The 13,134-nt window shown below is 41.1% G+C and overlaps 1 protein-coding gene across 1 annotated transcript in view; it reads right to left on the bottom strand.

Moving 5' to 3' along the window:
• ADAM11 (ADAM metallopeptidase domain 11) overlaps positions 1 to 13,134 on the bottom strand; it is a 106,484-nt gene that overhangs the window by 10,030 nt on the left and 83,320 nt on the right. The window contains exons 17-22 of the mRNA XM_056549410.1: positions 12,525 to 12,620; positions 10,676 to 10,756; positions 9,921 to 9,971; positions 6,421 to 6,484; positions 1,773 to 1,872; positions 1,284 to 1,403 (exon numbers count right to left, since the gene is read on the bottom strand). Coding sequence (XP_056405385.1) covers positions 1,284 to 1,403; positions 1,773 to 1,872; positions 6,421 to 6,484; positions 9,921 to 9,971; positions 10,676 to 10,756; positions 12,525 to 12,620 — 512 coding nt within the window. The remainder of the gene's footprint in view (positions 1 to 1,283; positions 1,404 to 1,772; positions 1,873 to 6,420; positions 6,485 to 9,920; positions 9,972 to 10,675; positions 10,757 to 12,524; positions 12,621 to 13,134) is intronic.

Below are 13,134 nucleotides of genomic sequence, written 5' to 3'. Positions count from 1 at the left end.
CGCCCCGCCCATTTCAATACAAGTCTATGGGAGGGCGAGTGGCGGTCGTCACGGCCCCTCCCATAGACTTGCATTAAGGGGACGGGCCGTGATGTCACGAGGGGCGGAGCCATGATGTCACGCTGCTCCGTCCCCCATATCGCCCGTCATTACGCACAGAGCGAACTCGCTCTGTGCTGTAATGATAGCGCAGTGCCGCAGCGGGGATCCCAGGGCTCCCCAGCAGCAGGACCATGGCGATCTGACATCTTATCCCCTATCCTTTGGATAGGGGATAAGATGTCTAGGCGCGGAGTACCCCTTTAATTAATGTATTAAAAACAACTTTCTAATACCATGTCATAAAATGTTTTTTTTATATTTATACATTTATTTTGACTTGTAAAAACTGACCACTAGGGGTCTCCCTACATGTCCTGGTCGCAAGTCTCTCATGGAGTTCAGACTCATGCATGAGACCTAATGCTCATAGTGCAGTCTGGACACTGATGAGCACAGCGCAGCTCCCTGCCTCTCAATCAGACAGACGGGAGCAAGCACTGTGCAGGCTGCATGGCGCAGCTCAGCTACATTGAACACTGCCTGCAGCGAGCAAGCTTTGAAAGAGGATAATGGGGGAAATACTGGGCAAAAATTTAAAAGAAAACTGCAGGGGGCAGGTAATGAAGAGGGTAACATACCAGCAGCATAAAATAAAGTAATAGAGATGGTGGCAGGTACTCTTTAAATGTTTTTTTTTTTTTTTTTGTGATCCATAAAAAAAAAGTTGCAGATTTTTTATTAAATATTGTGAAATGACATTATACACACATTTTTCAAAGAAAGCAATGATAACTATAGATCAGTTTTTCCCAAAAAGGGTGGTCTCCAGTTGTTGAAAAACTACAACTCCCAGCATGCCCAGACAGCCTTCGGCTGTCTGGTCATGCTGGGAGTTGTAGTTTTGCAACAGCTGGGGGCACACTGGTTAGGAAACACTGCTATAGATCAACTACATGAGAGTATTTGGAAATTCCCTATTTGCTATCTGTACCTAGGTGCTTCATCCCGACATCCACAGAGTTGAATTCAGGCCGTGATGCCTTTTTTTTCCATGACTTTATTCCACCCGTCTATTTCCTGAGATGTCATCAGCAATGTCCATTTTATGTGTGTTCCCCCCCCCCCCCCCATGTTTTTCTTTTTTTCTTTTTTTGGATCATCATTGATAATAGCCTCACATGGAAAGTGACTCTTTCTGTTTCAGAATAAATAGGTAGAGATATCCATATTTTTTTCCTTACCTGCAATCAATATATCTGTTCTGGTGGTAGAAAGACATAGTCGTGATGTCACCATTCAGTTCTCCGATTCTAGGTAATCCAGAGATATTGGAACATAGGAGGTAGCCGCAGAGCACGTCTCTAATGGACAGAAAGAGGGCACCTTTGAGGACGTGAGTGCAACATACTGTACTCTACACCTCGACTCATAATGAGTACTAATCAAATGTAGGATGGTCATGACGGTCTTAAGTTAAAGGGGTACTCTGACCCTAAAAATCTTATTCCCTATACAAAGGATAAGGGATAAGATGTCTGATCCAGGGGGATCCAAGTACCGGGACACAGATCGCGAAGGGGCCCAGCAGCCGGAGCCCCTGCCATAAGATGTTTTATCCCCCATCCTTTGTATTAACCTTTGGTTAGGGGATAAGAAGTCTAGGGGTGAAGTACCCCTTTAAGAAAGACAATACAGACCTCTGATCTGCGGATGAACCTATCTCTACTTACGGTTTGCCGCACTGAATCCAGTTTTCTCCATCTCTCCCACAGTTGCCCTTCTCTGTCCCCTCAATATTTAGTTTTTCATAGCAAAATCTGTCTGATGAATCTATAATAGAGTAAGAACTGTATATTAGGCGTTGGATGGAACATCTTTTTGATTCATTCAACTGGGAAAATTAGAATGGAAGGTGCCTGCAATCGGTTTGGATTTATTTAAAAGTGTGTTTGACTGAAGCTGTCCATACATGTGGTCATAGACCTACCTACTTTAAAAAGGGTTTATCAAAACCTGTGCAAAGGGAAAGGTGCCCAGTTGCCCACAGTAACCAATCAGATCGCTTCTTTCATTTTGAACAAGGCCTCTGCATAATGAAAGTATTGAGCTGATGAAAGTGGGCTCTAGGGCAAAACCTTTCTTGTTTGGCCAAGGCTCGTGGACATGATAGTATTGCAACAGTGCTTGAGGCAGGCATGGAACCTGCATTGCCTTGTGTTTTTTCGGCACAGGGTATAGCACGGTATAATGTTTAGGTGTTGGCGGACATACATTCTATAATAAGCATATAATTCCAGAGTTATAAATACATTTGCATAGTTTGGTAAACAAGTTTATGGGGGGGTACCATCAACCTGTGTAAAATAGTCCTAACTCTGGGAGATAGTAAAAGTAACCGGGTCACTTTATAAAGACCAATAAAACACTAAAATAAACAATCATTTTAATAGAGTCCCGAAGCAGAGGACTATTGGAGCAGGTGTAGAGGGGGGAGACCAAGATAACTAAAGGAGTGTGTGAAATAGATACCAAGACAGCTTTATCAAGCTTGGGGTTATTTAGTTTGGAAAAAGGACATTTTAGGGGAGATCTGATGACCCTGTACAAATATATGTGAACAGTACAGAGATCTTTCTAGTGATCTTTTTATATCTAGGCCGATAAACATGACAAGGGGACATCCTCTACGTCTAGAGCAAAGAAGGTTTTAGGCTGGAATTCCACTTGATTTTTTTTTTTATAGAAAAACACCAGTTCTGCCGCATGGTTTTATTCGGCCAAAAAACGCTGCAGCCAGATGTTATCGCAAAATTCTTTTTCCACTTTGCTTTTTACAGTTTGGCTTTTTTTTATCCTTTTGGCGGTTTTTCACTCTTTTTCAGCTCCTTTGCGAATTTGCAAAGTCACAGCATGTTGAGCCTATGGCTTTCTTTTCCCTGAAATCGTGGCGTAAAAAAACACCAAGAAAAATGCCTGTGGGTTTTAACTTTGGCGTTTTTGCAGACAATTTTTATTGGAGATACCTTTTTTAATAAAATATCGTAGGGTACCATTGAAAAATAATAATAAAAAAGATACACAGTAGTGATGGAAAAAATTGTATTTAACAAAATTTGTCTTTTCTAGAACAACATTCTTATTGATTTTAAAACAGGGATCAATTTATGTGGGCGGGCAGGGCATTAAAAATGTAGCCGACAATAATAAAAATGTAGTGTGTGTGTGTGTGTTTTTTTTTTTTTCCACTTCTTTTCTTAATTTTTTTTTTCTAGGTAGTACTACTACTCCCAGCATGGAACACACTGTTCCATGATGGGAGTAGTAGTACTACCTAAAACAATGTAAAAATAAAGAAAAAAAGGGAAAAAACACACACGTTGCGATCCTTCTGTATAATGTATAGATGCGGCCGGCCGCTCTTCTATGCACTGACGTATATATACACATATTCATATTTCCCACAGAGAGCTGTGATTGGCCAGATGGTTCCAGCCAATCACAGCTCACAGCTCTCTGTGGGAAATATGAAAAGGTGTGTATATATATATATATATATATATATATATACACATCAGTGCAGGGGACCATAGAAGAGCGGCCGCATCTATACATTATACAGGAGGATCACAGCGGGTGTCAGAAGAAAGCCGCTCCACATCTCTGCAATAGATAGGACGATCACATTGGGTGTCAGGAGTGACACCCGCTGTGATCTTTCCTTAACTGCAGGTACTACAGCTCCCAACATGGAGCACACTCTGCATCGCATCATGTGTCAGAAGTTACACTCGCTGCGATCAGTCTATTATTGCAGGTACTACAGCGCCCAGCATGGAGCAGAGTGTGCTCCATGTTGGGAGTAGTAGTACCTGCAGGTAAGAACAGATCACAGCGGGTGTCACTCCTGACACCCGATGTGATCGTCCTATCTATTGCAGAGATGCAGAGTGGCTTTCTCCTGCGCTCCGCATCTCTACAATATACTCCGGCCAGTGATATGAATACATCATCACTCATTAATATTTCCCTCTGAGAGCTGTGATTGGCTGCAGCCATCCGGCCAAACCCCACTCCGGGCGTAAAATATGAATGAGTGATGTTCTATTCACATCACTGGCCGGAGTATAGTGCAGAGATGCGATCGCTGTATAGAGCCGCTCCGCATCTCTGCTATATTATGGATGATCGCATCAGGTGTCAGGAGTGACACCCGGGGTGATATGTCTATTAGTACAGGAACTACTGCTCCCATCATGGAACAGACTGTTCCATGCTGGGAGTAGTAGTACTACCTAAAAAAAAAAAAAATAGAGAAAAAAAAGTGAAACACACACATTTTATTAAAAATGTATAAAAATTTTGTTATAAAAATTAAAAATTTTGTTAAATAATTTTTTCCCATCCCTACTGCATCCTTTTTTATTCATTTTTTTTAGTACCCAACAAATTAAGAAAAAGACGCCAAAGGGGCCAAGAATGCAATTTCCACTCAAATGCAAAAACGTCACACGCAGGAAATTGCTCTGGCGTTTTTTTCTGTGAAAAAAATGCAGGGAAAAAAGACATGTGGAATCCAGCCTTACAGTTATCACAGATGGGGTTTCTGTAGAGCTCAATCACAGTACAGATATTCCGTCTGGAGCAGGCCTACTCTGAAATGTGCTATCTTAATAGTCGGCAATGCATTTCATAGTGGATCCCAATGAAAGGATGAACATGTCTGGGGTCTGGAATTTCTGTGGCGGAAATTCTGTAGAATGAATGGGGCAGCAGAATCCTATTGAGAACAATTGGAGGCTGCTGCACAGTATTTTCCAAGCAGAAATCTGCTTGCATAATTTGTAGTGTGAATGAGTCCTTACCGTAAGAGTATTGTGACTATGGATTATAATGTTGTGATGGCTGACCAATTAAACCTATTAAAGTGTCAAGGGGGCCTAGATGCTTATTTGGAGTCAGAAAGGAATTTTTCCCTATGCTATGGGGCAACTGGTATCAGGCTCAATTTTCCACTTGTTTTTTTTTCTGGCAGTTTTTGGATGTCTGCCACTGCAGTTTATGAGCCAAAGTCAGAAGTGGATCCATAAGGGAGGAGAAGTGTAAGTCCTTCCTTTATATGTCCTATTCCTTTTGAATACATTTATGGCTTTGGCTCAAAAACTGCAGTGGCAGCTTTCCAAAAACTGCCAAAAAAAAAACAACAAATGGAAATTTAGCCTAAAGTGTTTTTTTATTTTTATTTTCCTTCCTTTGGATCAACACTACTGGATCAGGTAGGGTTAGAAGTTTTGTCAGCAAGCACATGGATTTCAGCATGCCCCATTCAGATGAGACAGTCACATACAAATTAGCATTTTGTGGATTCACCCTAAAGCTTTACTTTACATATCTCTCACTTTATTACTATCTATATTTTTACTCTTTTGCTCTCAATTGATCTACTTCTTGAAGCTTAAAGGGGAGAATGATCAAAACCTGTGCAGAGAAAAGTTGCCCAGTTGCCCATAGTAACCAATCTTTCATTTTTAAAGAGACCTTTGAGAAATGAAAGAAGCGATCTGATTGGTTGCTATGGGCAACTGGGCAATTTTTCCTCTGCACAGGTTTTCATAAATCTCCCCCGATGTTCATTTGGGCAAAACCTACACCCATGTGAAGTGTTGCACCACGGATTTCTTCAAACTGCAGTCATCATGGTGGTGGTGGGGGAGAGTCCTAAAGCTTCAAATGTTTTCAATGGGAGCTTAAAGGGGTAGTCCAGTGGTGAAAAACGTATCCCCTATCTTAAGGATAGGGGATAAGTTTGAGATCGCGGGGGGTCCGACCGCTGGGGCCCCCTGTGATCTCTCTGTACGGGGGCCAGGCTCTCCGGCCAGATAGCGGGTGACGACCCCCGCACGAAGCGGCGGCCGACACGCCCCCTCAATACATCTTAATGGCAGAGCCGGAGATTGCCGAAGGCAGCGCTTCAGCTCTGCCATAGAGTTGTATTGAGGGGGCGTGTCGGCCGCCGCTTCGTGCGGAGGTCGACAAGCCCCCTTCCCGCGGGCTGTCGGGGCTCCGTACAGGAGATCGCAGGGGGCCCCAGCGGTCGGACCCCCGGCGATCTGCAACTTATCCCCTATCCTTAGGATAGGGGATAAGTTGTTCACCACTGGGTCACCACTGGACTACTCCTTTATGAGTGTAACCGTGCGAAAAGTAGTAATATGTCACGTTTTTCACTGTACCCTGCCTCCCATTTGACACAGGAATTAAAGTGGTTTCCAACTAAAAAAAACAAACAAACCCCTAAGTGGGTAGACAGAACAAAAGAAAACTAAAATTATGTAATAGCTATGTAATAATTGTGTACTAAGCTACAGAAGTAACACTTACTACGTCCCCATAATACATTGCATTGACGATCTCTGGTCTTACATCGGCCTCCATAACATCGACCCTGTAAACAGAGATTTTTGCTTTTACGGACAAAACCAGAAGACTGTTCTCAGCATATAGAAACCCACCACATATTGTGGGAATATGTGAGAATTACTTTGAGGATATAACAAACGCCACAGTTGCCTCTATTCACATTGTTTTAGACACTAAACAGACATATAAAGATGACTTCATAGTTTTGATAGGAAATGTTAGTCCTAATGTTAATCTTTGTAACTGTCTTCTCAAATATTACATATATATATATATATTCATATTCTTAATCTTCAACAGAAATATAATTATTTTTCCATACTATCAGTACTGTTCTATTTTATGTATAATTCTTAAAACCTCAGTTGTCTGTTGCTGCCACAAGAGGGAGCTGATCTGTATGCAGAGCCATACAACTTTGTACAGACTGGTGTCCAGCTCATAATGTGCATGCGAAAATTATACTAGGAAAACATTCTAAACCATTCATAATGCTAGATTTAAAGGATATCTATCACTTTTACAAACTTATTACAGGTCAGAAGTTTTGATTGGTGGAAGTCTGGGTAAGGAGGCTCCCAAATGATCCCTAAAATGACAGGGCAGAAGTGCTCCTCAGAAAGCTAAACTCTCAGTGTATGGATTAATAAAAAGTTAAATTCACAGAGCCCATTAGAAAGTAAGGGGCATAGCCATAACATTTAGGAAATAGTGGGAGTCTCAGCACCCAGACCTCCTCTGACCTGAATTGTTGACATTCGTGAAGTTTGCTAAAACAATAGGTATTCTTTATTTAACAGACAATTAGCCAATAATGAAGAGGGGCACCCACTACATTTTATATTCTGTCATTATTAAAGTCCAGACTGCTGTTTACAATGACCTCCAAACAGCCTATAGTTTGGCCTGATGGGCATTAAAGGCACGGTTAGTTAAAATTCATTAGGCAGCAGATAATATATAAATTCAGTTTAGTAGATATTCCCTGGTTACACTACTGCAATAATAAATCTGAGAAGACACAATTGTATGTCTTTTTTTAAGCATAATTTTTAGTAAATTTGTTTACAAAGTAGCTCACCCATGACGTATAAACTTTCTTTCAATAGGGCCTATCAGCTCTCTCAATTTACCTGTTTTAGTAAATACTTGTATTGTTATGAAAAAAAAACTACACATACAAAGGGGAAGATTCATCATTGTATTTAAAGCTTTTTTTTTATTGCCTACACTGGGGGCATGAAATGTTGCACATGTGCATAAGCACGTTTTACAGTGACTTTTCACAGTACGCAAAAAGCGATGCTTCAAAAGTCGGGTTCAGTGTTTACTGTGCAGGGGCGCCCTGCAAAGCGAGTGCGAGGCGTTGATGGTAGCCATGGCAACCAGAGGTCAGACAATCCCCTCTGTTGTCATGGCTACAGAAGCCTGAAGCAGAGACTGATCAGCAGTACTGTGCCTGTCAGAGTAACTCTGACAGGCCTAGGCATAATACAGTGCAGTACAGTTGTGTAATGCACTGTATTATATGTGTATAAAAAAAAAAGTGAAAAATAAAACGTGGGGAAAAAAAAATATATATTTTTTATAATAAACATGTATGTGTGTCTGTGTGTAAATATACTGCATTTCTTGCACAAATGCAAATTTTTTGAGTAGAAAAGTCACAGAGGAGAGGAGGAATCATACAAAGTGGTGTTCTGAAATGTTAGTCATGGCTGTAAATGATGGCACCCCTGAAATTGTTCTAACAGAAAAGGATTGCAGTAACATATGTTTTGCTATACACATGTTTATTCCCTTTGTGTGTATTGGAACTAAACCAAAAAAGGGAGAGAAAAAAGCAAATTGGACATAATGTCACACCAAAAATGGGCTGGACAAAATTATTGGCACCCTTTCAAAATTGTGGATAAATAAGATTGTTTCAAGCATGTGATGCTCCTTTAAACTCACCTGGGGCAAGTAACAGGTGTGGGCAATATAAAAATCACACCTGAAAGCAGATAAAAAGGAGAGAAGTTCACTTAGTCTTTGTATTGTGTGTCTGTGTGTGCCACACTAAGCATGGACAACAGAAAGAGGAGAAAAGAACTGTCTGAGGACTTGAGAATCAAAATTGTTGAAAAATATCAACAATCTCAAGGTTAGAAGTCCATCTCCAGAGATCTAGATTGGCCTTTGTCCACAGTGTGCAACATTATCAAGAAGTTTACAACCCATGGCACTGTAGCTAATCTCTCTCGGCATGGACGAAAGAGAAAAATTAATGAAAGGTGTGAACGCAGGATAGTCCAGATGGTGGATAAGCAGCCCCAAACAAGTTCCAAAGATATTCAAGCCGTCCTGTTAGCGTGAAATTCCGTCGACATTAAAATGAAATGAAATGCTATGGCAGGAGACCCAGGAGGACCCCACTGCTGACACAGAGACATAAAAAAGCAAGACTACATTTTGCCAAAATGAACTACATTTTGCCAAAATCCTTCTGGGAAAACGTCTTGTGGACAGATGAGACTAAGATAGAGCTTTTTGGTAAAGCACTTCATTCTACTGTTTACCGAAAACGGAATGAGACCTACAAAGAAAAGAACACAGTACCTACAGTGAAATATGGTGGAGGTTCAATGATGTTTTGGGGTTGTTTTGCTGCCTCTGGCACCAGGTGCCTTGAATGTGTGCAAGGTATCATGAAACCTAAGGATTACCAACAGATTTTGGGTCGCACTGTACAGCCCAGTGTCACAAAGCTGGGTTTGCGTCAGAGTTCTTGGGTCTTCTAGCAGGACAATGATCCCAAACATACGTCAAAAAGCATCCAGAAATGGATGGCAACAAAGTGCTGGAGAGTTCTGAAGTGGCAGCAATGAGTCCAGATCTAAATCCCATTGAACACCTGTGGAGAGATCTTAAAATTGCTGTTGGGAAAAGGCGCCTTCCAATAAGAGACACCTGGAGCAGTTTGTAAAGGAAGAGTGGTCCAACATTCCGGCTGAGAGGTGTAAGAAGCTTATTGATGGTTATAGGAAGCGACTGATTTCAGTTATTTTTTTCCAAAGGGTGTGCAACCAAATATTAAGTTAAGGGTGCCAATAATTTTGTCCAGCCCATTTTCTGAGTTTGGTGACATTATGTCCAATTTGCTTTCTTTCTTTTCTTTTTTGGTTTAGTTCCAATACACACAAAGGGAATAAACATGTGTATAGCAAAACATGTGTTACTGCAATCCCTTTCTGTGAGAAATACTTAATTTCCTTGAAAAATTTCAGGGGTGCCAACATTTACGGCCATGACTGTATGTGGAGTCCTGGTCATAGCAATTGTGTCTATTAATAAGTGTCTGCTTGATCTGTTGTATTGGTATGTAACCAGCGGTAATAGTAACCTAAATCATCACAAGCCTTGGAAAGGAATTATTTTACAAATACGGCAATACACATTCAGGCCGACTGTGAGGTTACCTGCTCATTGTCACAGAAGTATCCGTCCTGCTTGTGTAGATTTGCCGGGCACTGTGTAAACAAAACCAGACATGGATTACCTTATACAAGACAAAGGGCTGTTTATTATGGGTGAAAATTATTACTCTGTATAGTGAAGAACAGGAATTGACAGGTCCTAAAACTTAAATAAAATCCCTGGCCATGTGCCTGCTAAAGGTCAAAGATAACTCAACCTTTATGGAAGCAGAATCCACTGGGCGTCATATAATTGTAGGCACAGACTCACAGAGCAGTCCTCTGTGTATTACACTCTAATACTGTTATCATTGGGTATTTACTTAGCACAAAAAACGGAAAGCCAAAGCAGATACCACACCCTTATGTAATGGTTCCAGTCGTTGCCGTAAAGGTTATAACTCTACTAATAAGAATTATCTGTGCTCCCTAGAAATGATTATTCAGAATATTTATTGTCAGAGCCTACATACATAATGCATTTTGGGATTGTCCCTTGATGATAAAGGCATGTGTGTATCACCTGACGATGGGACAATCCCGAATCATATTATGTATGGAGGCTCCACCTGACAAATATTGTGAATAATATTTTTTAGGGGGCGCAGAGAATCCTTTCAACCTTTTACTGTGCTGTCTACATTGGAACTCTAAGACGCCAGGTTGGAACCATGAACATTTCTGAAAGTCTGCCCGCAGCCTCATCGGGCCTAAGGTGGCCATCCTATGCAATAAAGTACTATTATGCCATAACTTACCACACTGGCATCTCCAGGACACATCTCTGGCACATCACATTCATTAACAGGCTCCCGACAAACTGTCCCCCTTGGTTCATACTGCAATCAAGACAACAAAGAAAAGACACAGAATGCTGGGAGTTGTAGTTTAGGAAAAACTGGTCTTATAGGGGTTTTCCAGCAATAGGAAAACAGATCTAATTTCTTTCGAAACTCACTCCCTTTTCTATTCCTGAACAACCCCATTAATAGTAATAGATCAGTTAATGATTTTTTTCCTGTCATTGATTATGTATATTGTGTTAAAGGGATCATGTCACATAGAAAATGTTGCCTGATCTGTAAGTATCATGTTATAGAGCAGAAGGGAGCTGAGCACGTCCACAGAGATTAACACAAAACTTTTCCCACAAAACTATAATCTATCAATCTGCTCAGCTCCTCCTGCTCTATGATTTAATGGCTGCAGATCAGACAGTATATTCAGTGTGACAGGATCCCTTTAATATCACAATTAACCCCTTAAGGACCGGAGGTTTTTCCGTTTTTGCATTTTCGTTTTTTGCTCCTTGCCTTTAAAAAATCATAACTCTTTCAAATTTACACCTAAAAATCCATATGATGGCTTATTTTTTGCGCCACCAATTCTACTTTGTAATGACGTCAGTCATTTTGCCCAAAAATCTATGGTGAAGCGGGAAAAAAAATCATTGTGCGACAAAATTGAAAAAAAAAACGCTGTTTTGTAACTTTTGGGGGCTTCCGTTTCTACGTAGTACATTTTTCGGTAAAAATGACACCTGATATGTATTCTGTAGGTCCATACGATTAAAATGATCCCCTACTTATATAGGTTTGATTTTGTCGGACTTCTGGAAAAAATCATAACTACATGCAGGAAAATTAATACGTTTAAAATTGTCATCTTCTGACCCCTATAACTTTTTTATTTTTCCGTGTATGGGGCGGTATGAGGGCTCATTTTTTGCGCCGTGATCTGAAGTTTTTAACGGTACCATTTTTGCATTGATAGGACTTATTGATCACTTTTTATTCATTTTTAAATGATATAAAAAGTGACCAAAAATGCACTATTTTGGACTTTGGAATTTTTTTGCGCGCACGCCATTGACCGAGCGGTTTAATTAATGATATATTTTTATAATTCGGACATTTCCGCACGCGGTGATACCACATATGTTTATTTTTATTTTTATTTACACTGTGTTTTTTTTTTTATTGGAAAAGGGGGGTGATTCAAACTTTTAATAGGGGAGGAGTTAAATGATCTTTATTCACTTTTTTTTTTAACTTTTTTTTTGCAGTGTTATAGGTCCCATAGGGACCTATAACACTGCACACACTGATCTTCTATGTTGATCACTGGTTTCTCATAAGAAACCAGTGATCAACGATTCTGCCGGATGACTGCTCATGCCTGGATCTCAGGCACTGAGCAGTCATTCGGCGATCGGACAGCGAGGAGGCAGGTAGGGGCCCTCCCGCTGTCCTGTCAGCTGTTCGGGATGCCGCGATTTCACCGCGGCTATCCCGAACAGCCCACTGAGCTAGCCGGGATGCTTTCGGTTTCACTTTAGACGCGGCGTTCAACTTTGAACGCCGCGTCTAAAGGGTTAATAGCGCGCGGCACAGCGATCAATGCCGCGCGCTATTAGCCACGGGTCCCGGCCGTTGTTAGAGGCCGGGCCCGACCCGCTATGACGCGGGGCCACGCCGTGGCCCCGCGTTATAGATCGGGAGTGGACACATGACGTTCCAGTACGTCATGTGTCCTTAAGGGGTTAAGATAAACCAGCAGCATATTCCTTATGATCAATGATTGGAAGTGATCTTCCAGTGTTCTCACCTTACATCTCCGACAGCACAGCCCATCACTGCACATTGCGTCGTGGCTAAGTGTGCACTTCTTACAGCAGTTCAGGGCCCCGTTCTTTTTACATTCCTGTCAATTACAGTAAAAGCTCTAATGAACATAGTGTTATGCAAAACAACATGCAGCAATACTATTGTAAAACAAAAAGAGAAAGAAAGCAAACAAGCGTGCACCCAGTGCTTCATCCAAGTCTTTTATTAAAAGGGGTATTCCAGGAAAAAACTTTTTTTTATATCAACTGGCTCCAGAAAGTTAAACAGATTTGTAAATTACTTCTATTAAAAAAAATCTTAATCCTTTCAATATCTATCAGCTGCTGAAGTTGAGCTGTTGTTTTTAGAGATGAGCGAACTTACAGTAAATTTGATTTGTTACAAACTTCTCGGCTCGGCAGTTGATGACTTATCCTGCATAAATTAGTTCAGCTTTCCGGTGCTCCCGTGGGCTAGAAAAGGTGGATACAGTCCTAGAAGACTCTTTCCTAGGAATGTATCCACCTTTTCCAGCCCACCGGAGCACCTGAAAGCTGAACTAATCTAATTTACGCAGGATAATTCATCAACTGCCGAGCCGAGAAGTTTGT

The sequence above is a fragment of the Hyla sarda genome, chromosome 12, assembly GCF_029499605.1.
Source record: "Hyla sarda isolate aHylSar1 chromosome 12, aHylSar1.hap1, whole genome shotgun sequence".
Taxonomy (NCBI): Eukaryota; Metazoa; Chordata; class Amphibia; order Anura; family Hylidae; genus Hyla; species Hyla sarda.
This window is presented reverse-complemented; position numbering and strand designations above follow the sequence as displayed.